Source organism: Pelobates fuscus, chromosome 7, assembly GCF_036172605.1.
Source record: "Pelobates fuscus isolate aPelFus1 chromosome 7, aPelFus1.pri, whole genome shotgun sequence".
NCBI classification, from domain to species: domain Eukaryota; kingdom Metazoa; phylum Chordata; class Amphibia; order Anura; family Pelobatidae; genus Pelobates; species Pelobates fuscus.
In genome coordinates, this window is record NC_086323.1 from 165,017,792 (window position 1) to 165,043,519 (window position 25,728).

At 39.6% G+C, this 25,728-nt stretch overlaps 1 protein-coding gene across 3 annotated transcripts in view; it reads left to right on the forward strand.

The window, feature by feature from the left end:
* ERC2 (ELKS/RAB6-interacting/CAST family member 2) overlaps nt 1-25,728 on the forward strand; it is a 1,126,181-nt gene that overhangs the window by 791,031 nt on the left and 309,422 nt on the right. For all 3 annotated transcript variants that reach the window (XM_063426897.1, XM_063426898.1, XM_063426899.1), the window contains one exon: nt 16,568-16,633. In XM_063426897.1, the coding sequence (XP_063282967.1) occupies nt 16,568-16,594 (27 nt within the window). In that variant the 3' untranslated portion in view covers nt 16,595-16,633. The remainder of the gene's footprint in view (nt 1-16,567; nt 16,634-25,728) is intronic.

The following is a 25,728-nucleotide window of genomic DNA, read 5'->3' on the forward strand; positions in this document are numbered from 1 at the left end:
TAAAGCGCTACGGAATCTGTTGGCGCTATATAAATGGCAATAATAAATAAATAAATGAAGTTGTCTGGGTGACTTTAATGTAGTCAGCAACAAAATAGTCTAGTCAGAGGCGATAGTGTACCTAAGGCAAATATATATTCAGTGCTAGACACCCCCTGTGGTTATTGCTAGAGCCATATATTAATAAATGCAAAGGAGATACCCTGGGGGCCAGTTTCACACTGTCACCCCTAGCTAGACTGTGCCTGCTGGGGTCTGTTAGCAGAAATGGGAACAGTGGAGAGCTGATAAGGTAATTTCATGCCAAAATAGCTTAGTGGCTGGAAGTTTTTTCACCAATTTGTCTGTTTACTGCAAAATCTTTAATTTCCTTGTCAAGTTCTCCATAATTATCAATTCACTGTATAAACCCCCATTAAGACACCTTGAACATTCAAAAAAGTAACTTTTACACAATGCAGACATTGTTAGGCTCCCTAATCTAGATCTATCAGATACATAGTTTTGCTTTAAGTCCTTTTGCCAAAAGAGAAGTTAAGCCAATAAAGTATTGTATGCAACAAATAAGATACTTTTTGCGTTGCCTTTTGTTATACAGACAAATTTTTATTTGTTAAGCAGCAGCCTCCTTAGGTCTAAAGACAACTATCATTGTCCATGAGCCAGCAAGCATAAAATTAAATTACAGACTTTTGTTTGTCTTTAGTATAGTATTTGTAAATTTCACCAATTGTACCCTGTCAGAACAAGACCCTAGAAAAAAAAGGTAATTTTCTACAGTAAAAGATTTTTATAATAAAACTAATTTAAGGATTTAAGAATGATCACTAGGTTTTGGTTTGAGCTTTTATACACGAAAAGTAATTTGTTATGCACACAGTTTTGTTATTTAAAGAATGAGGACAATAAATCAAATGAATAGTTCTTGTGCCATTTAAAATAATAAATACAAATAAAATAAAAAATATAGATTTATATACACACACACACACATATATATATATATATATATATATATATATATATATATAGTATCAGAATGCAGTCACTCAGAAGGAGATAATTGTTTGCATGCCGCTTTCTATGTTCTACTCCTCCCATCCGATTTGAAATTCAGAGAGAAGGCATTTTCTAAGCCACTTTGTCCAGTATCAAAATCAGAACATCTGCAGAGTTCTCCAGGGAAATGCCTGAGATTGTTAGGTTTATTACTTGTTTGTGTATGCAACTCTCCAACATCTAATTATTCATGATCTTAGCTATTAAATAAGTACATAAAATATTTGTCCTCAAGACTTGTATTGTTTAAGAAAATCCGCGATAAGCAACAGAAATAGGAATCAACAAGACCTGCCCAAGTCTGTTTGCTGTTTTTGTGTTTTAATAAAATTTTCAGACGTAATTAAACCATAAATCTCCATTTAAGTTTGACTTTTGGCCATTATTACTTTTAACAGAAAATGTTCTAGATAGCTTGTCGTCTCCCCAGTGTAACAACATGTAGTTCCATGAATCACGGTTTCTCAACATTATTTCTTCAATTCCCGTAAAAGGCTAGGTTTTAAAGAGTGGGATAATTCATGCTGATAGAAGGTGTTCCCTCCATAGATCTATTTCTGTCTATGGTTATTGTATACAGCACATGTTTATTTATACGTCCCATATATTGTTTTTCTAGTCATGCCTTGGAGAGCAAGTTGACTGTGCTTTGAAACTTGTTTTGCCAACAAATAACCAGAAAACATTCTTTAGCGGTCTTTCACTAATCAAAATAACCTCCTGGACGTCAAAGTATTTAAAAGGTCTCTGCTCTTATCTCACAGCCAGCCAAAACAGAGGTACAGACACCTCTCAACGGCTTTTGATTCTGCAAGGTAGTCCTGATTTTGGAAACTGTCACATTACTTTTGGGAAAAGTAAAAGGTCACAAGAAGCATAGCACAAACCCATCATTAGAAACGTTTAACTTTTGAGCATTTTTGCCTATCTGAGATGGCACATGACTCCTCTCTTTGTCGTTTGCTATGTTGGGATGTATGCAATTCACTGTCTCAGAGGAACACTTTAGTTTTAGGTTTGTGAGTGGAGGTGTATCCAGGGGAGGGGCTAATCTGAGAAATTTTAAGTGACGTACTAATAAAAATAAAATAAAAAAATTGTTTGAATGTAATTTAGAACTAACACAATATGTCATGTCATGATGTCCTAGATAGCCTAAAATTCAAAACTGTTAGGATGTAGTGACATCTCCTAATGTTCTTGTGTGAACAGGGTTAAATCCCTGCTTACACCAGGGAGACCCATGTAACAACTGATAACTGAGCCTCCACTGCATTAGCTGGTTCCATGCAGGGCCGGTGCAAGGATTTCTGTCGCCCTAGGCAAAGATCCATTTTGCCGGCCCCTCATGTCCCTCACTCACTGACACACACACTGTCAGACACACTCACTGACACATACACACACACACAGAAACTCACTGACAGACATACACTCACTCACTGACAGAAACACACAGACACACTCACTGACAGACACAGACACACACTCACTAACAAACACTCACTGACAGACATACACTCACTGACAGACACACACTCACTCACTAACACACAGACACACACACACACACTAAAAGACATACAGGCACACACTTACTGACAGACATACACATTTACTAACTGACACACACACACTAAAAGACATACAGACACACTCACTGACAGACATACACATTTACTCACTGACACACACACTCACTGACAGACATACACTTTAACTGACACACACACACTCACTGACAGACAAACACTCACTCACTGACAAATACACACACAGACACACACTCACACACAGACACTCACTGACATACATTCACTCACTCACTGACAGACACATGCACACACAAACACACTCATTGACAGTCAAGCACTCGCACACTCACTGACACACAGACTCAGACATCCAGCCTCCCTACCTACCTGGGGTCCAGTGTGGGGCAGCTCGTCACTCCTCCAGCGCCCTGTTTAGTATGCTGGGGCCGGAATCACATCATATTCCAGCTCCCGGCATCACAGAGGGCAAGCGAGGGAGGAGTGGAGAGCTGCAAGAAGAGACTCCCTCGCGCCCACACTGCCGTCGCCTGCCTCCTCTCCTCCGGCATTCATTGGCAGAGCAGACACCTGCCATCAGGGTAAGTTCCTGCTCTGCCATACTGATGGACAGTTTCAGGGGTGCCCTAAGGTTGCCAAATGGCCACCTTTTAAGCCCCCTGTGACAGGGCTCCTCTCGGCGCCCCCATTTTTGGGTGCCTGGAGGATTGACCCAGTGCTGAGGGGTGGGCAGCTCTAGAGCGGCTCGCCCAGCGCTGCGGCCCAGGACAGGAGAGCCCCACCAGGAAATATGCCAGTGGGCGCCCCAAGCAGGCCAGCACCCTAGGCGAATGCCTAGTTCACCTAATGGTTGCACCAGCTCTGGTTCCATGGCTACAACTTGGTGTTAACCATGTTAAATCCCTGCTCAAACTAGAAGCAGTTATCAGAAAAAAAAAAAGAAAACACATAGCACAAATTCTAGGTTTTGTTTTGGTTTAGAAGTTGAACAACTGTCTCCATACATTGTGGTCAAAGATTTGTTTTTATTACTGTAAAGCTCTGTTATATACTCAGATATACCAATAATAATGAGCTCCTAGTAAAGAGGAACAAAAGGATAGAAAAGAGTAGCAGTGGGATTTGGGCCCTAAATAGGGACACTTGTGAGGTATGGAAATACATCATGTGACTGGTGTGACAGTGAGCTTTTTGTTCCATTCTCCTGTTTGTTCGGTGGATTGCGTTAACCTCTTATTTTACATTATCTTGTTCGAATACCAAAAAAAACACCAAATGACAGACCGCCCATATGCAGAGTGTGCCACTTGTTGACCCTGTTAACCTCTGCCAACACCTCAGTAGCCGCAATAACAGCAACATTTTAAGTGGTTGGCTGGGTGGCCGTCGCTTGTATGAGCGAACATGTGGAGGTGGCCATCTTTAGCCGCGAACACAAACAGCGGTGTTTGGTCGTCGAGTGTATAGAACTGAAATCGGACACTCAACGGCGCGAACACCGCTGGAACTTACACCTCCATCGAAGTTCAGGACACGGTGTGGGAATAAAAAGGCATTCGGTGGGAGCAAACTCCCGAACAAGAGACACAAACTTGGTTTATTCATGTCCCATGAGTAGATTTATTTGATGGCACGGTTATCCTTCAACACTGTTAAACTGAACATGAAGGACTACATGTGGGCCCTATAGTCCCCTTAAAAGCAATCCTCTCACCATTTACAAGACAATCTAATTTCTCTTGTTGCTCATTTCTCATGTCACTTCTGTAATACCCACCTCCCATCCAGCCCGTCTCTTCAGTGATTTACCCTGCTTGGGAACCTCTCCTAAGGAGTGCAAACCTTCTTTATGAGGAGGACACACTGGCTTTGTTGCCAGCATCTAAATTGAGTGGCATCAGTCTCTCTGTTCCTGTACTCCCCAGCCAAGCAGCACCAGCTAGGACATTACTATAGCAATCACTGCGCATGCACTGCTGGTGGAGAGCAAAAGAAGCAGCTCTTCTGCTCTCCTTTATCAATCAGTTCTTTGATATAGAGTCTTAAATAATGTTTTCTCCCAATCTATATATTTGCTAGCAAGGTTGCTAGCACAATGTATAGATGACAGACCCTTTAAATGCTTTGAGTGGTCAATGAGAAAAAATATTAGGCAGATTGGCAAAACTGCATACAGCTGATGTAAGTTATAAATGCTGTTTGAGTTACCTGCTTTAATATAAATTGTAGAATACAAATTGTATGTGTAAATATGGGTCTGAATCAGGGGTTGTAGAAAGGTAGACCCTGTCACGCCGGGCACGCATTGTTGCGGCGGCATTCCCACACACTAAGGGGAATGCCGCTGATCTCCTGCCGGCGGGCACGTCTCGGTCCGGCGGCATTCCCATCACCACGTGGTGGCTCCTCCTCTCAGCGGCCGGGTCTGTAATTGTTAAAGACGCCGGCGCTGCAAATGTACTAAACTTAAGGATTTCCTCTTTAACCCTTAAAGGACCAGACCATTAATTACCATGTGGGTGTGCTACTCACACACCCATGATCACATGTTTCCCTACAGCCTATCAGGGAACATCATAAGCTATTTGAGCCTATTTTGTCCATTTCTCAGTGCCCTGTCGCAGTTTCCATATTGGTTATCCGAGAGCACTTTCCTTGTATTGATTCCTGTGTATTTGACCTTGGCTTTCCTTCTAACTATCCAATCTCTGTATTCCTTGACCTTTGGCTTGGCTCCTGACTATTCTGTTATCTCCATTCCTTGACCCGTGGCTTGTTCACCATTTGCGTTATTCCTACGTCTTGTCTTTACCCTGTCTTGTGGTTTTTTACATTTAAACATTAAATCCGGCCATTCTAAGGCCCTGTAATACGTCTTAGGTATTTTCCTATTATCTACTTAAGTTCTGTGTGTTGGGCATCTACAGTAATCCTGACAGACCCCCAGCTTTTAAGTAGTTGTCAGATTGTTCACAAAAAAAGGTAAACATTTGACAGCTTCACTTAACGTTTCTCAAGGATCAACTTTTTCATCCCTCCTGTTCTTTATCAATCTTCTGGCTGGCTGACAATCATGGGACATATAGTTAACAAATACCAGGTTAGCCATCACTGATCTTCATAAGATAATATTCTGTTATCCTCTCAGTTTAAATGTATCCTTGGAACCTCGCCAAATTCTCTTCTATTGACCACATAATTTGGCCGCAGTGTTGAAATATGGAAACGCTATTGTCCTGTCCTGCTTAATTCAGCAAAATCGTAACATAAACTTGTGCTTTGTGATCTTTTTTGAGTTTGATTTATTATCTTTTTTAAAAAAAACTATAGGGGTGGCAGAGTATCCACCATGAGACTTATTATCAAAGAATGTTTTTTTTTTTTGGTTTTTTCTCTTTCTTTTAAAGGTCTCAAGTGTGGGATAACTGTGCACTGAGAATGTGTTACATTTATTTTAACCTTTCGAACTCTCCTCTCTCTTCCAGAAGACACCCACTGTGGAATAGGCCGCAGGAATTAGTCTAGCAAAAAAAAAAACCTGGATTAGTTCACAAGAAATTATTGGCTCAAATGTGGTTTCAGAATCGAGAAGATGTTGTTCTAAGCTATATTATAGAACGGCAAGTTATCCAATATTTTTAGGCTTCTTCCCCCGTGGCTTTGGGAAACTATTCCTAACCTTGATCTAAAAGTGTTCTGTGGTATGAATGCATATTTATGAACTGCGCAACCTAGATATTTACAACTGAATAAAACTTGAAAATATATTAGTTTAACCTCTGTTATTTAAGTATCCTATTTGTAGCACACCTGTCACCCTCCAAAAATGTTACCTAGAGATTAAGAATATTAGTATATTAATATTATACATACAAAAGGACCACTAAAGTGTTAGGAATACAAAGCTATTAAAATGTAAAAAAAAAAAGAAGCTGTTTCTTACTTAACTTAGTTCACCGCCTCCTCCGACGTCTTTGCCGAGGGGAAGCTAATGCGCATGAAGATGCTGGATGCCCTCATGCATCTTTCCAACATCTTCTCAATTCTGGTAGACAGCCACTAGAAGCAGTCTTAGCACTGCAATGTGAACATTGCATTTTCTCTGAAACTAAAACAGGCAGACTGCCATAGAAATATATGTATGTATGAAAGAAGTTTGTACATCAAACATTTTATTTAGATTTTATTTTCCAGTAGCTTTAAGGGGACTTTGCCAATGTGCCAGTAAAGCGACTAGCAGTACGCCAGATTTATATATAAGCCGTTATTGATATGTTTATAAGCCAATTTTATACATATTGGTTCTGAGATTGTCATTTTTAGAACACTTGTGAATTCTTAATTCTGTCTGGCACAGCTTTACATTTATTCCCAACAAGACAACGATTAGCAAATGACGGTGGGGTAGAGAAGAGTCAACTCTTCATTGCATTACTTTAATTTAAGATTATTATTATTATTTTTTGGGCAATCTCATTGTATTCTCAATACATAAAATACACAGGCAGTACAATTGCAGAGGTACTGTCATGCCTTAACTATGGTATCCTCTTACTTCCTGGTTCCACGGAGCCTAGCCACACCCCTTTATGACACGGTCTGCCTATTTAATCTGACTGCACCAGCTGATCAGGGCTGAATTATTGAACTACGTTCCTTACTCACAACCCAGCTACAACTTCATGGTGAAAGCCTCTGCTACCAGACCGGACTGAAAGACTCTGCAAAGTTCCCTTCACCTCTCCTCATCCACGACTAAAGATTAAACACTCTTCATACGCCTCTGAGGAGATCTCGGGAACCAGTGTTCTATGTGCCGGAAGCTAAGTAAAACCAATGTGATAAGAGTTGCATCTAAAAGCTGTTATTACTTGTCTCCAAAAGTCCTTCGGTAAAAACAATCCCGTTACAGCTAACTTCAACTCATACTTCATATCAGTTATCTGCATCTGTCTTGCTTCAGTTAAAGTATGGAACAGCTATTGTAATTACTTATCACCTAAACCGTTTACTCTACTAAGAGACTCTTTATTGATTCAGTGTCTGCAATTTACTACCGTTTACTCCTTAAAGCTACAGTGCCTGTAACTGTGGACTTCAGTTATCATTTACTCCTTAAAGCTACAGTGCCTGTAACTGTGGACTTCAGTTATCATTTACTACTTAAAGCTACAGTGCCTGTAATTGTGGACTTCAGTTATCGTTTACTACTTAAAGCTACCTGTAAATTGGAATTAAAGTCTTTACCTTTTACTTTCGTTAATAAATATTCAACTATACGAAATCTGCAGTTGTGTTCCTTCATAACAAATGTTTAAACGTGACAGAATAATCCAGCCATTGTAATGGATCCAGCAGATTTCGATTCTACTATAACTACGCTGAATCAAAGAGTTGATACACTAACCCAAGGTGTGCAAGACCTGCAAGTCACTAACGAGAGACTTCTCACTTATGTCAGAGAATTACAAACTCGTACTCCTCATACTACTCTGCTCTCGGCTAGCGATCCTGCTGTATGTAACCCTGAAAAATTCTATGGTGATCGTTCCAAATATAAGGAGTTTTTTTATTCCTGCAAACTATTGATTGCTTTAAAACCTAGAGCTTATCCCACAGAAAGATCTAAGGTTTTTTCAGTTATTTCCTTTCTAAGAGGTGAACCTATGTTCTGGACCCATACCTTTTTGGACAATGATGACCCCATCTTAGGCTCACTGGATGAATTTTTTGAAGCCATGTCTCTTCTCTATGAAGATCCTAACAAACAAGCTACAGCTGATTTAACAATCAGAACACTACAGCAAAGAAATAGACCAGTTGAAGATTATATTGCTGAATTCAAAAGATGGGCTGTTGAAACGCAATGGAATGACATCACATTGCGCAACCAGTTTCGAATTGGTTTATCTGAAGCTTGGTTTATTTGAACGCTCTAATTCACTTATCAATCAGCATTGACAGAAGCTTAAGAGAAAGAAAGGCAGAAAAAGCCCTCTTTCATTCTAAAGATCGAAAACCTTTTACTCCCTCAAAAGCTCCAGAAAAAACTTCTTTACCAAGTGAACCTATGGAATTAGGGGTAATAAGAAGTCCTCTCACTCCTGCAGAAAAGAACCGAAGACGTCAATCAAACCTATGCATGATTGTGCCTCTCAAGATCATCTGGTCTCTGATTGTCCCTTACTAAAACGGACAAAGGCCGGTAGACAAGCCTATACCTCTGCGATCTTCAGTGCACTCCCCTTAACATCGACCACTCCGTTCACACCTGTATCCCTTGTAATACAGTGGGATAAGGTGAGAATTGTGACTGAAGCTCTCATCGATTCTGGTGCACATGGAGTATTCATCGATTCAACCTTTGTAACAAAGAATAAAATTCCTTGTGTTCAAAAAGCCATTTCTGTTCCTATTAAAGTGATTGACGGCTCCTTTATCCCCTCGGGACCGATTCTTCATGAAACCATCCCTCTAAAGGTAACCACCAATCATATTCATACTGAATTTCTAGTATTTGATGTTATTCCATCACCTCTCTATCCCGTTATAATAGGGATCAATTGGTTAAGGAACCACAAGCCTCAAATTTCATGGTCTCCTTTCTCTATCACCTTTAACTCACATTATTGTAAAGAAACATGTTTACAGCAAATTCCTATCTTTCAAATCTCCAAAGAACCAACCATACCTTCTTGTTATTCAGACTTTTCAGATGTCTTCAGTAAAAAAGAAGCTGAAACGCTCCCGCCTCATCGTTCCTACGATTGTCCTATAGACCTCATACCTGGTGCCCCAGTACCTTTTGGGCACATCTACCCTCTCTCTGAGGCTGAATTACAAATTCTCAAAGAATATCTAGATGAAAACCTACGGAAAGGGTTCATTAGACCCTCTAGTTCACCTGCTGCCTCAAGTATGTTTTTCGTAAGAAACAAAGACCAGACTATACGTCCTATCATTGATTACAGAGCCTTAAACAAAATAACAGTTAAAAATCGTTATCCTCTTCCCCTCATCAATGAACTGGTTGAACGATTGAAAACTGCTACCATCTACACTAAGCTTGACCTTCGCGGGGCATATAATCTCATCAGGATAAAGGCTAATGATGAATGGAAAACTGCTTTCCGAACAAGATATGGCCTCTTCGAATATCTGGTGATGCCTTTTGGCCTCTGCAACGCCCCTGCAACTTTTCAACATTTCATAAATGATAACTTTAGAGACCTATTGGACGTCTGTGTCATCATTTATTTAGATGATATTCTCATATACTCCAACACTCCTGAGGAACATAGAAAACATGTCAGATGGGTGTTATCAAGACTCAGAACTCACAGATTATTCGCTAAACCCGAAAAATTTGTTTTTCACGTCAAAGAAATAACCTTCTTAGGTTATGTCATCTCCCCTCATTCAATAGGTATGGATAATTCAAAAGTCGATTGTATCATCAACTGGCCTGTTCCCTCTACAGTAAAAGAATTACAGCGATTTCTAGGGTTCGCCAACTTCTACAGAAAATTTATTAAAAACTACTCTGAAATAGCTCACCCACTCAATCAACTTAACAGTAAAAAACATCCCTTCAATTGGAACGAGAAGGCTCAAACTGCCTTCACTGAATTAAAGAGAAAGTTTACAACAGCTCCTATTCTTCAACTTCCAAATCCTTCATATCTTTATGTCCTTGAAACGGATGCTTCGGAAATTGCAATTGGAGCTGTCCTTTCTCAACACAAAACTCCTCAAGAACCTCTTCATCCTGTTGCCTTCTTCTCACGATCATTATCTCCTGCCGAAAAGAATTATCCTACAGGAGAAAAAGAATTATTAAGTATCAAAGCGGCTTTAGAAACCTGGAGACACCTTCTTGAAGGTGCTCAGAACTCTTTAATCATATATACTGACCATAAAAATCTCGAATATCTTCACTCCAATAAAACACTGTCTGCTCGACAAGTGAGATGGAATCTCTTTTTTTCCCGGTTCAACTTCCAAATCGTCTTTAGACCTGGGTCTAGAAACAAAAAGGCCAGGATCCATAAAGACACTCAAATTGAACCTCCTTCGCCTAAAGTCATTGGAATCTTATCTTCTCTTATTGATGACATTAAAGATCTCAGTGAAGATGCTCTCGAACTTCCTAAATCAATTCAATTATCCAAGAAAAACGGTCTCTACTACTTCAAAGACCGGATTTACGTACCTCCCTCTTTCAGAATTAAAGTACTCGAATTTATTCATGATTCTCCTCTGGCAGGTCATCCAGGTATAAAAAAGACCCTTGAATTGTCTAAACGATACTATTGGTGGCCTCGTCAAGACCAAACTATTGAATCTTATGTCAAATCTTGTTCTGTATGCCAAAGATCAAAACATGTCCATCATCAACCATTTGGTCAATTATTGAATTTACCAATTCCTGAACGACCTTGGCAATCCATTTCTATGGATTTTCTGGTAGAATTACCTCCTTCTCATCATCATACCACCATTTTAGTGGTGGTAGACCGCTTCACGAAAATGTCTCATTTCATTCCTTTAAAGAAGTTACCCACATCCTCTGAACTTTCGAAAATATTTCTTGATAACATAGTCAAACTTCACGGACTGCCAGACGAAATCATCTCAGACCGAGGAACTCAGTTTACCTCCAAATTTTGGAATGCATTATGTGCCACTCTTCATATCCAACGTAAACTATCATCTGCATATCATCCTCAAACAGATGGACAAACTGAAAGAGTCAACCAATGCTTAGAACAATATCTACGATGTTATTGCTCTCACTTACAAGACGATTGGATAACTTGGTTACCTATGGCAGAATTTGCATACAATAACTCTTTTCATACCAGCAGTAAAATGACTCCATTTTTATCCAATTATGGATTTCATCCTTCCTCATTTCCTGCTCAGACAGTTTCTTCATCTAATCTCTCCGATTCGAATCAAATCTCTCATATGTCCTCTTTATTCAAGAAATTGCATGAGAATCTAGAATTGACCTCCTCCAATCAAAAGAAGTTTTTTGATACAAAAAGACAACCTTCACCTTCTTATAAAATTGGTGATCTTGTCTGGCTTTCCTCAAAGAACATCTCTACAAATCGTCCATCAAAGAAGTTAAGTTCTCTTTTCCTTGGTCCTTTTCCAATAATATCGGTTATCAACCGTAATGTTGTTAAATTGAAACTTCCACCAACTTTAAAGCTACATCCTGTTTTTCATGTGTCCTTGTTGAAGCCTCATCATCCTGACCCTTTCCAAAGAAATGTCACTACTTCTCCTGATCCCATATTGGTCCAGGGTGAGGAAGAATACGAAATTCAAAGTATACTGGATTCAAGGATCCATCGTGGCTCCTTACAATACCTCATCAGATGGAAAGGATATGGAATTGATGAAGATACATGGGAAAACTCCTCTGTCGTTCATGCTGACAAATTGGTTTCCAAATTTCACAAGCGTTACCCTTCTAAACCAAGTCAATAGCACCCAGAGGTTGCTCATTAGAGAGGGGGTACTGTCATGCCTTAACTATGGTATCCTCTTACTTCCTGGTTCCACGGAGCCTAGCCACACCCCTTTATGACACGGTCTGCCTATTTAATCTGACTGCACCAGCTGATCAGGGCTGGATTATTGAACTACGTTCCTTACTCACAACCCAGCTACAACTTCATGGTGAAAGCCTCTGCTACCAGACCGGACTGAAAGACTCTGCAAAGTTCCCTTCACCTCTCCTCATCCACGACTAAAGATTAAACACTCTTCATACGCCTCGGGAACCAGTGTTCTATGTGCCGGAAGCTAAGTAAAACCAATGTGATAAGAGTTGCATCTAAAAGCTGTTATTACCTGTCTCCAAAAGTCCTACGGTAAAAACAATCCCGTTACAGCTAACTTCAACTCATACTTCATATCAGTTATCTGCATCTGTCTTGCTTCAGTTAAAGTATGGAACAGCTATTGTAATTACTTATCACCTAAACCGTTTACTCTACTAAGAGACTCTTTATTGATTCAGTGTCTGCAATTTACTACCGTTTACTCCTTAAAGCTACAGTGCCTGTAACTGTGGACTTCAGTTATCATTTACTACTTAAAGCTACAGTGCCTGTAATTGTGGACTTCAGTTATCGTTTACTACTTAAAGCTACCTGTAAATTGGAATTAAAGTCTTTACCTTTTACTTTCGTTAATAAATATTCAACTATACGAAATCTGCAGTTGTGTTCCTTCATAACAAATGTTTAAACGTGACAGGTACATAGACAAAATACAGGACAACTGTGATATGCTGAGCGCTACTAAGATTAGACAGAGGATTTAGGATTTTGTGTTATATGGAGTAACAGTATGAATAATAAACAATCATTAATGTACTAAGCCTACCACCCCTATGATGAATATCGGAAGCAAAGTTGTATGATGTATAGGGGTAGGAAAGGCTACTTGCCTCTTATCGCAAAAATAATGCTGGTTATTACGTCTATTGGGTACATACACAAAGAGGCTAAGAGTCCCCAAAGCCAACTGGAGGTAATAAAAGGGAATGCGTCCCTCAGGTCGCTTATCAGGGCATGAATGTGCTAGAGTAGAAAATCATAATTGAACTCAAACTGCAGGTAACAAAGATAATCAAACAAGATGTGAGTTAGTATAGTGGCACATGAGCTTTCACAAGACTCCATCAGATGCTGAGTTTCCACGCTGGGCGGCAGGGATGAATGGGCGAACCCGGGCATTTTTCCAAGTGTTCGGTGGCGGCAGGCATTCAGGTGGTTGCGGCTCCTCGATGGCTGTCGACAGCCTAGGCATTTGGAGAGTGCAGGTCACTTCTGAGGCCTCATGGACTCTCAAAGTCCCAGACATCTCGGGGTACCCTATTTATACTGGATGTTATGGTTGTCAAGCACCAATGTAAGGGTCACAGAGATCTGCGCCAGTCCATAGTTGTTCTGGATAAGTCAGGGAAAAATGCCAGGGAGTGTTCCTTAAGTTTTACCGCGGGTCGCCGTCATAAAGGCTGGTCTGTCAGGGCTATGTTGAAAGCGGATGTTCTCAATCCCGAGATGCCTGTTTGCGGCACTGGGAGTCTGTAGCAGCCGTCCAGTGCCATGGCTTTAGCTTGCTTAGCGAAGAATACATTTGCAAGTAGTCTCCGGAAGAGAGGAGATATTTCTGCTATAGCAATCGAGTCTGCCAGGCCTCGTACCTTCTAATTTTTCCATCTTCTGTGGTCCTTCATTGCCGCCAGGCGGCTGTGGATTTGGGCTTGTTTGCGTTTCAGCTCATTTTCCACTGTAGTGAGCCGGGTCTCATGGGCTGCAGTATTAAGCTCTTTGTCGTGGAGGCGCACAGACACTCCGTTTATTTCCTCCTTAAATACATTTATGTCGGCCACGATTTTGTGGCGAAGGTCATCAAGAAGGGCTTTCAGCACTCTCTCCATCACCGGTGGACCCCCAGTCTTCGCTAGAGGTATGTCAGTTCCCCTCCTCTCCACCTGCCTCTCCAGTTTCCTCATGTCAGCAAGAGATTTGTCACTGGATGACCGGGAGGGCCCATCCAACATGGGCACCATGCCCATCCAACATGGGCAACACTGCGATGATGATCCGAACAATGAAGGTCCTGATATGCATACATGGTGAGCACCACTCGCATACTAAACTAAAGACTGCAGTGTTTTTTATTTCAGGTTTAAAACTAAAGTCACTGCACCCAATTGACTTCATTGTGATAAGGTGGCCAGAGTAACTTTAGTGGTCCACTATCATCAAAAATAGTCTGTGCACTTTAAAAACAGAGTATAACTAACTCACCCTCAAGTAGGAAGTATCTACCCACTTTTGAAGATTCACGTTCATATTTTGTGGTGCTGTAGAGTTTGTAAATATTCTTCTGAAATTGACTCAAGCTGCAGCCGTGTTAAATTATATCCTCATCTTATTTGAATGTCAGAATACTTTATTAAGTTAAGTTTATTAAGATGCGTGCAGATTTTTCCCAACATCTGGTTTCTAATACCCATTGATGGAACGCTGGTGTGTGTGGAACTAATTGGAATGGTAACAGTACTGGTACCCGCGGGGAACACAGAAAGAGTTGAATTCCTGTCTCTTTCAATCATAATTAATAGCTGGAAAAAATATTTAGCGGTTAGATTTGGTGATGTGCCACATGATTACCACAGCAAGGCGAAGGAAGTTAGCAATGCAATGCATTGCGTGTACCTTTGGCAGTCAAAGAGTGAAAAAATTGGTGTTATTTTAAAGTAAAAAAATTATAAGATACTGAAGCCATTTTAAACTAATTTTATTGGGAATGCTTTGAATGAATAAATAATTCATAATTGAACAGTATCAGAAGTGAGAGTAAAATTAGATTATAGGCTTGAATAGTCATTGGACGAGAAAAAAGAAATGATTGTGTTCATTCCAAACAAAGACTGTCATAATTGGCACTCGACTGGTAAAATCATAGTTGAGTTACTGGAGTTGTATAATATATCTAGCATCAGTGAGTTGTATATTTTGTTTAAAGGAACACTATAGGGTCAGGAGCATAAACATGTATTCCTGACTCTATTGTGTTAAAACCCCCATCCCCCTTGCCTCCCTAAATATAGCACAATCTTACTTGTATTCAAGCCTGCAGCTGTTGCCTCTGCTCCTGATCTGCCTGCTGTCTGCTGACATCATCAGAAGTGGTGACCTGGCTTCCTAGAATTTGCGGAGACTGTCAAGAAGGATGATCAAGGGCCGAGCCAGCACAAGTCAAACAGCCCTGGCCAATCAGCATCTCCTCATAGAGATGGAGAAACTGAATGGCAGTGCTGCTCGCTGTGCAGCACTGCCTCGGGAAGCATCTCTAGCAGCCATCTAAGGAGTGACCTGTGGAGTTATCACTAGGCTGTAATGTAAACACTGCATTTTCTCTGAAAAGACTGTGTTTATTGCAGAAAGCCTGAAGGGAATTATTCTACTCAGCAGAACAAATACAATAAGCTGTAGTTGTTGTGGTGACTATAGTGTCCCTTTAAGCTCTTGCCATTTTGTTGTGAGGTTTGAATCCAAATCACTGTTCAATGAATAAACCCAATCCTAATTTCTGTACCATTATCAATAAATATATTTCTGTTGTAGGAATTAAACATCTGTATTGCTTGTTTTGTGTTTTTTTTTTCCTTGTGTAAAAATCTCGTCACTTTGCAAGCAATCTTTTAGGACATATAATGGTATAAGGAAGAGGTACACCTCATGTTTTAGGGTATTGTACACTGACGTCAGTGAATCTTCTGGAAAAAAATGTACAATCCCGGATATATGCATTATCTGGGGAAGTATCATTAAGTAGCACATCTGTATTTCTCGTAAGACACAATTCTGCATCACTCTCTCTAGGGATCAAGGCAGGACACTGTCATGTTGTAGGTTAAGCACCATTTGGTGATAAGGTTCCCGCTAAATCAGACACCAGTCATTAAAAACATGACTTGCTATAAATTGAACCTGGTCCTATTAGGGACTGGAGTTTTAAGGTTAAGTGGCTGTCAGAGAGTTGTTTATTGCAAGTCCTCTGCTTCTCATGGGGCAAATATTCTCTGTACATCCTGCAGCTGATGGAGTAGGATAATGTCAATATTTGTTGGACCCTGCTTTTGAGATATGGATGATCGGATGATTGTTAATGCAGGCGTTGTTTAGCTCGATTTATGTGAATGTTTCATTTCTGGCAAGTAAACATTCTGAGGTCTAACAATGTAAGTTTTAAAATAAATAATCTTCAGGGGGTGGGGGAATCTACAGATGCAACAAGTTTGTGTTTTCTGTTGGTTATTGGTTGTTGAATGACACTGGTTGTGTTTGTTTATAACTCTCTTCTTTCTTTTCTCCCTTCTTGCCAACACCTCTGTGGATCTTCACATGACTGAATACCAGGACGATGAGGAGGGAATATGGGCTTAACAACACCTGAAAACCAAAGTTCCAGTTTTATTTTGAGGGGTAAGAAAGCTTTCTAGTATGTTGTTATTATAGTCTAGATCAAAAGAAAAGCAGAATGAACAGTCAGTGGTTTCCTGTAAGTAACAGACGGACTAATGACAATTCTCTTTTCCAAGTTTAAAATTCTATATTCCTAATGTAGTAAATGTGTGTTTTTTATGTGGTCTGGGGACATGCAAGCTCTTCAGGTCCTCTCGCATAGTTTGTTTCTATGTTTGATATGTTTCGATAACATAGCAATGTGTGGAATTTGTTGTCCGAAGGTGCACCAACTAAAATGAATTGTTTCAGTTTTCAATCCGATCCGATGCTGGTAGACATTCACATTTTGTAGAATTTCTTAAATAGCTTTATTGGTTGATTTGTCTAATTATGAGGATGTCCGATGGATGTGAAGTATTCCCAGTGGGTGCATGAAAAGGGTGGTTAGTAACACAATTACTCTTGTTGCATATAAATGGCTACCGGTAGTCATGATTGTAGATTGAATTACCTATCTTTCTATTTTAAATTGCCATGTGCGTACAATTTTAGAAAATAATCACCAATCACATCTGTGTTCACATGCCCAAAAAATGCCCAGACTACCCAATTCAATTGTAGGAAGCATTCAGATCCAATCTCTGCTCATCAGAGGATAATACTTTTATAATTCACTGATTGAAGCATTGTTGCCATTTCTATTAACACAATGCAATATCCTATATGTTTGAAGAACTTCCACAGATGCTCTTCTCAGATTCCATGTTCCAAAAATCACGCATATGCGCCATTTCTGTTTGCATAGGCAGAATTTAATGTCATGCAAGTTTAGGGTACTTCTTCAGCTCGTCATTATTTGCTTCTGTCATCTGCAGTGGAGGTTTCCCAATACCTCGTAAAGTGTTTGAGTTGAGGAGGAAAATGTAGACTTGTCAATATCTTCTATACTGCCTCCGTTGGTAAACTCATTAGCTCCTTTGGCTTCCAATATCATTTCTATGCAGATGACATGCAAATCTACCTGCCCTCTCCTAATCTCTCCCGTCCCTCTTGACTAGTGTCTCTGACTGCCTATCTGCTGTTTCTAACTGGATGGCTGCCCACTTCCTTAAACTAAACTTGACCAAAACTTAAATTCTGGTCTTTCCTCCCTCAAGTGTTGTTTCTCCTGTGTCGGTCTCCCTCCAAGTCAACGGTGCTACCATCAGCTCCATCACGCAGGCTCGCTGCCTAGGTGTTCTCTTTGACTCTGACCTCTCCTTCAAGCCTCATGTTCAATCTATCGCCAAAACCTGTCATTTCCATCTCAAAAACATTGCGCGCATCCGCCCCTACTTAACGCCAGACGCGACTAAGGTGTTGGTCCATTCCACTGTCATTTCTCGCCTTGACTACTGTAATCCGCTTCTCAGTGGTCTTACGTGCTCCCAACTTGTGCCGTTACAGTCCATAATGAATGCGGCAGCGAGGCTCATCTTCCTGTCCGCCCGCACCTCCCATGCCTCACCCTTCTGTCAGTCCCTACATTGGCTTCCTATAAAATATAGAGCTCAATTTAAAATTCTGGTTCTTGCTTTCAAATCTCTACATAATGCTGCTCCCACCTATCTATCCTCCCTTATACTCAAGTATGTCCCGTCTAGGCCCTTACGATCTGTTGAAGACTTACGTCTATCTTCTGTCCGTACTCCCACCTCTGATGCTCGCCTTCAAGATTTCTCAAGGGCTGCACCGTTCCTGTGGAACTCGCTTCCCTCCTCCGTTAGATGCTCACCCAGTCTCCACTCCTTCAAAAAATCATTAAAAACCCACTTCTTCATAAAAGCGTATCAATTAAACTGTTAATAGCTCCCAACTGATTCCTCTTATGCAGCTGTCACTAGTCTAATACTATCCTTACATCTTTGTGTCATTTTACCCCACTCCCTCTAGCATGTAAGCTCATTGAGCAGGGCCATCAACCCCTCTGTTCCTGTGTGTCCAACTTGTCTGGTTACAACTACATGTCTACATAGACGGCGCTCTATAAATATCATAATAATAATAATACAAATAATAATAAGTGGATAATATTGATGGTACTATACTTATAAAATAGATGGTACAGATATATATATATATATATATATATATATTTATATATTTAAAAAAAGATGTTCTTTAACCCCTTAAGGACCAAACTTCTGGAATAAAAGGGAATCATGACATGTCAAACATGTCATGTGTCCTTAAGGGATATAGAATGTAAGCTCGTTTGAGCAGGGTCCTCTTCAACCTATTGTTCCTGTAAGTTTATTTGTAATTGTCCTATTTATAGTTAAATCCCCCTCTTATAATATTGTAAAGCGCTACGGAATCTGTTGGCGCTATATAAATGGCAATAATAAATAAATAAATAAATAAGGGGTTAATGTGCTTTTTTCCCCCTAAAATGAAACTAACATTTTAGTTCTTCTTTCCTAATTCTGCAAGATTTCCACAGCTTAATATACATTATATTTACACAGTAAAATTTACCAACACAATATGAATGGCAATGGGATCTACCACCACCTAGCACAACATGGGTTAATCATTATTTAATAGAAATTCCTTTGGCAGCACTAAAAAAAGAATCAAGTGGAGCATGGTCTCACCTGAACCATAACATGAAGTGAAAATACGAGAATTAATAACAATTGTAAAATTCTCTCTGCTAGGTTCTTTTCAGAGAAAGAAAGGGTTTGATGGAAGGGTAGATATTGGCAAACATTGGGAATTTTAAAGACTTGGTTTATAGCGTCTAATGCAAACTTGAACCTCAAAATCTTGGCAGGATTTTCTCTTAATTAGCCATGATCCTGTAAAAATGAATGTGTGCCGTAGTTATAGATACCCAGCCTTGATTTAATATTCTGCAAATTTAGTAAATTACAGACATGAGACGAGGAATAAGGACTAAGCGTTAATCCAGGCTAAGCACCTGTAGTGCTGACAGTCAGTAATACGGGTCTCTGCCTTAAGTGGTCACTAGATTAAGAAGGCTATTGAGGGGATGAGGTTAAAATCTATACTGTGGGTGGGTTAACTTGTCATTAAAGACTAGAGTCTTGACTTATATAACTGCATAGAATATAGTATGGCGTAAGAGGGGTATAATCATCACTGGTAGTTTAAAACGACTTACAACTGTGCTTTTAGAACATTCAGTTGTAAAATGCCTGAATATTTAGCAGTACTATACAACTGGCAACCAAAATATACTAGTAACTGAGGACAAATCTACCGTAAGTAAATTGTAGCAAGAGTCGATGAGAGATTTGCGGAAATAAAGGTAAGCGTAATGGTTCACTTTTATATAATTCAACATACTAATTTAATATCAATCAGGGAATATTTAAAGAAACATATATTGGTTTAAAATATTTGTTTGAACAAACTCATTCAATTTTTTTTCTCGCTTTTCCATTTTATTTTTAATTTTTTTTATTTTTTTACGGACTGCTCTCCTTGTCTTTCCACTGAGAATTATACAACCCAGCCCCCTAACAACCCATTGTAGAGATGGCACATGGAGTCATGATCCCCCATTAAATGCCCTTTTCCTTTCTTTCAAGTTGTTTGCGGTAAGGAGAGGCAAACCCTTCTCGGGACAACTATCTGTTGTGAATTGCAGTTTAATGGTTGAGGTTTACAATCAGATTCCTTCACAGCCCTTTGCTAGGTTTCCTTCGCTTTATCCAAAGGTGCTGATAATTGATCTATGTTTACTTATTGTTTTTTTTTCCTTCTGAACTAACTCCACTAATTGTTGGCTTTTCCCAACTCTTCTTGTTTTTCCTGTTTATTTTGCACTATAAGCACATCCCCCTCATTATGTGCTCTATTTCCACCATTCCTTTGCCAAGGCATCCTTTAACTAAAGGAGGACATTCTCAGTGACAGACGGTGGTCTGATGGGGGTATTTACAAAAAGTCTGGGACCCCAAAGCATGCGTGTGTTCACAGCCAAACAAATCTTTGTCATGTTAACGGCGTAGCTTTTAAAGCTGAATTTATTAGTTTATGAAAAATCGCAGATGCATGGTGAAATTGGCATTTCAATTTAAATGAGTTCTGAACACAGACTAGCTGGTTATTTAATCGTTAAAGGTATGAATTAGTAGTTAGAATTGTCCATATTATATTCAGTTCTAGATTTTGTGCCACCTAAATGTTCCTTTGGCAATTTATGTATACACTATACGGAAATCCTTGGACTCCTATGAAAAATCACTTTATAACTTTAAAAAGAAAAAATAATAATAATTTAAATACAATGCACCCTAAGAATTTCTAATGTCTTCTAAGGTGTTATTGATAATGGGACGATAGGAAAGCATAGATGTATTTTCCTCAAGGCATTTTCATTCTGGTTAGTGTAGGTGCTAAATCATGCCATCAGCACACCTCATCAGTACGTCATTAAGTTAAGTCAGATGTGGTAGCGGTGGAATTTAAGAGATTCAGAACTTGGAATGGACGGGTTGCCTCTAGGAGACTTTTTTAAATGGCTAAATTAGCACAGCTAAATTGCATTTTTTTTTTTTTTTAATCAATCAGTTGAGTCTCACAGGAGAATTACAGGATTTACTGGATTTACATGAGGTGGTGTGAACGCAGGAAAAGTAATAGATTTTCCTTGAGGGAAAGAACTACATTTGATGACGTTTGTAGCAGAGCTCCAATACCTAGCATAGGTATCCAGTCGGCCACAAGGTGATGCCCCAAAACAGATCTTTCTGGGGTTCTCGCACGAACACCGATGAACGGTCCCCTGGCTGTTAGTTTACGATTGTTCCCCCTGTTCGGTAGTTCATGCCTCCTGAACGCTGTTCTCATAACTGTTCGGGAAGTTAGATGGGCAGCGGTACCAGTTTACCGGGTGTTCGCAGGGTCGTGTAGCCGAATATAGTTCCATGCTGTCAAAGACCATGTACCACTGCCCCCGTTTGGGAGACAAAATGGCCAATTGTTTGAAAATGTGCGTTCAGTTATATGAGCGGTGGCCACACAGGGGAAACACTTTCCTTAATGAGCAATTTGTGGTCAACAGCCAGGGGTGACCAGTTGTTAAAAGGTACGAACAAGGGGACCACGCAGATGGGGGTTCGGTAAATGAACAGGAGTATACGGACAGCCGAACAACAGGGAATAAAAGAGTATTAAGAGCGTCCATTGTGCTACACTGTTTCTCTTCTCGAAAATCAATTGACAACAAAGAGCATATTTGGACTGTGAGATGTTTTACAAAATTGTATTGCAGCTTGTGGAAAGGGAAACCAGATTTACCTTCTTGCTGCCCCAAGGCCAGTTTTCCTCAATGCATCCCAAGGTCTTCTTACATACATGCATGTAAGTAGTTTGGGGTTAATAATTGCGTGGGTTAATGCAACTAGCTTGAGATATGATTGGATGGAGAATGTAACCAGGTAGGTGGTTGGAAGGCAATATGTGACAGAATGTGTGGTGGTAGATACTCTGTTTGGCTGAGAGTGTGCATGAGTATACACATACTGAATCCTATGCAAACACCCACTCAATGAACCATGCATACACACTCACTAACACATATGCTCACTGACACATACAGCTGTAATGCACTCTGTGTGGAAAATGAATAATTGTAAGTATACCTTATCTTTTTTGATGCAAGTGTAAGTTATATTTTTATTATAAACTAAAAATGTGCTTTTCATAATAAATAGCACTGAATAGACGGTGGGTGACCAGTCACTGTATTGAAAGGGCAATAATGAAATATATTGTATGCATATACTATATTCATTTGTGTATAGCCTTGCCATTGCTGAGGACGCAAAGGGTGAGAAAATGCCTTGCCAGGTATGAGAAGCTGCATGGGTAAATTGAAGTCTATTTTATCACATCACCAGACCACTGGGGTAGGGGATGGGAGGGGAGAAGACATAGTGGGGCAGACACACCAAATAGCAGCCTTCAGAACAGTGCAGTGTCTTGCAATATGCAAGGGCACAATAGGGTGCCTGTGCTCCTCAGTTGGCGCCCTTCCAATATATGGTCACATGACCTTGGGCCTGGACCCATCTCATCCCCACATTTCATTGTCCCTGAATACACACATATATTTCAACATATGCACTCGCTGTAAATAAATTAAATAAATACATGTTTTGAATTTATATATATATATATATATATATATATATAAATCTCTTTCCACATGGTAGATTAGTTTATGTTGCTGCAGTCTAATTATTACATTTTATTTACAGCCGAGCTTCAGTGCATATGTTGTAATATATGTACATCTCTCCAAACATACATACATACATACATACATATATATATATTTTATTTTATTATGAAAAGAACTTTACACTGAAAACAACCTCAAAAGACTTCTCACTATGAGTTATGGATAAGAATTGATTTACAGTCAACTTAACCGTTGTCGACTCAATGTTGCTTTTTGTTGGAGAGGCAGATTTTTGTTCTCAGGGGAATACTATAGGGAAGGATTTTTTACATTTTTGGTGTGTTTTTTTTCAGGTAAATCTAAACGTAATTTGGAGCTAACAAGAAATGCCCCCCCCCCCCTTCCCCTTGGAGCAAATTTGAAGAGTGCCAATAGGGTTATTTTAGAAAAGTTCTTAGAAGTATTGAGGAACTGTGTGCTTTTTTTGGCATAATTTACTATGCTTTGTATTGTTTTCAGAAGAAGAATGTCACAGTGTCATAAAATGTAATGATTTTAAAATGTTTATTTTAAAAGGGTTTTTGTCAGTGATTACATTTCCTTCTCGTTATGCTGCATTTTTTTTGTTACTTCCTTCTAACCTTGAATGCTCAAAGGTTTCCAAGTCTTTCAAATGTAAACATAATTTCCAAAATTGTTGTTAAAGGATATCAGGGATCTTCCCTCCCCTGTTTAGACTTGTCCTATGAATACCAAAAATATTATCAATAGTTTATCTTTATAGGACATTGGGAATACAGTATAGTAAAAGCTTTTAAAGATAGAGACTCCATGTGATAACGGACTACAAATGTCATAAAACAACTTGTAAACACAAGGTCCGAAGAGATAGAAGACACAGATATCTGCTAACTGTGAGAAAAGATGCAATGATGTAAAGGACAGGAACCCAAAGAATGTGGAAAGTTCAATGGTAGAGGGAAAGAAAAAGCACCATGTTGGACACAGATAAGACCCTAAATTGGTGTTTTGAGGGTATCTAAGATAGTTGTTATTTCTCGTCTAGACTTGCTAGACTATGTAGACAAAATGCTCTGTTTTCATCTAGGTACTTATCTGGAGATATCGTCTGAATTATTGCAGTGTCAAAGAGGGATAAGCAAAAATAAATAATAGGATTCCTACAATTGATCTTTCAGAATTATTTCAAAGATAAGTTTATATCTGTGTGATGTCTTATAAAATGCATTACCATCTAAGATACTAAAGGGGTTAAATATTTAACTCTCACCCTCTGAAGGGAGTTGATATGGTTCACGTGTTAACTTAATTGACCTTAAATGACCTCTTTGCTTGAATCAATACATAGCAATGTCAAATGTTTCTTTGGTTCTATGATAATATTGCCTATTTATTTATCACATGATTAAGTAACATTGTTTTACAAAATATTACAGTATTCAATCGTATGTAATTGTAGATGAGTAACTGCCACCTGGAAACACGTTATATAGCATGTCCCCAGTGCTTTCTCTCACCGCTGTATTTTGGCACGATAATAAAAATGGATCTTTAGAGAATGTTGTGCTATTCAAGGAGTCCGTTTGATTAGCTACTATCTGAAACTTCATCCTCATGCATTTTAGCATAAAACTGCTGATTTTTATTATTCTGGACAGTAGATCTTTTCATACAGCACTGGATTAGGAGCTCATTGCGCCTGGTGCTGGGAATTGCGATGGGCCCAAGCACAGAGTCTTTTTGAGAGAAAACAATAGAGCACTCATACCAACCAAGCGTCATGTATCTGGTGGAGGTGGTGTTGGAGGGGAATTCACAGAATGCGGCTACTAGAAAACACATACCGTACGCAAATCTCAAGCAAAATCATCCCCCTTAACAACAGCTTCCCATGAAGCAGGATGTCAGTGGGTGAGGTGAAAGGGTAGGCCGCTGATGCCAATCATGTAAACGGCACCACTAAAAAGGGCAGACATGCCCAGAAAGTGGGCAGATCTTTGCAAAGAATCGGAAGGTCAGCCTGGTGCAAATATATGTCAAGCTGCCTGCCAATCATGCATGCTGGCCAACTAAAGGCACACTATGCAGACGTCACCCTAAGCTTGGCATGAATGTGTCTAATTATGGGCTCGCTCCACGCTTTCTAAGGACTGTCCCCTAGCACTCGCTGGTCCACTCCTCTTCTAACCTTCTTACTACTAGACAGAAGCTCCTGTTATACAGTCTGGGACAGAGAAAATGTGTATGTAGTGAATGTAGAAGAATGGGAACATGTCACAGTGTTAGAGAGAAGTAGCAGGAGCATTTGCATAGTGTGCAAAGTCAGCTTTACCTTAACTAATGTCATTGTCAGTCAGTCTACACAAATGGACAGAGCATGTGAAGAGTAATATATATATTTATTTGTAATTATATCATTGGACCTATTCCATGGCCATGGGCCTGGAGCTTCCATCATCCCCCATGGTAATCCTGCCCTGTATTCAGATGTGGGATAATTTGGTGGTTAGATCAATGTTTTCAAGGAAGATTATTGCTGCACAATTCCATGATCTTATTTTCTTCTTTGATATCCCAATCCTTAGTTTGAGTTCAACATACACACAGGGATAGTTACCTTAAAGAAGAACTGTTATATCTCACCATCTACACCATTAAATACAGTTTCAAAATCACCTATACATTTTCTTGAAATATATATTAAAGGGGCACAAACATGTATTCCTGACACTATAGTTCTAAAACCACCGTTACCTTTGTTCTTGTTAGGTGATTTATTCACCTTTTTTCAATGCATTGTTGGGCTCCTTATTGAAGTGGTTAAAGTGCCTAGAGTCCCCTGGCCTCATCCTTCCATTCAATGTTCCGTGCACTAAACAAGAGTCTCCAGCAGCCT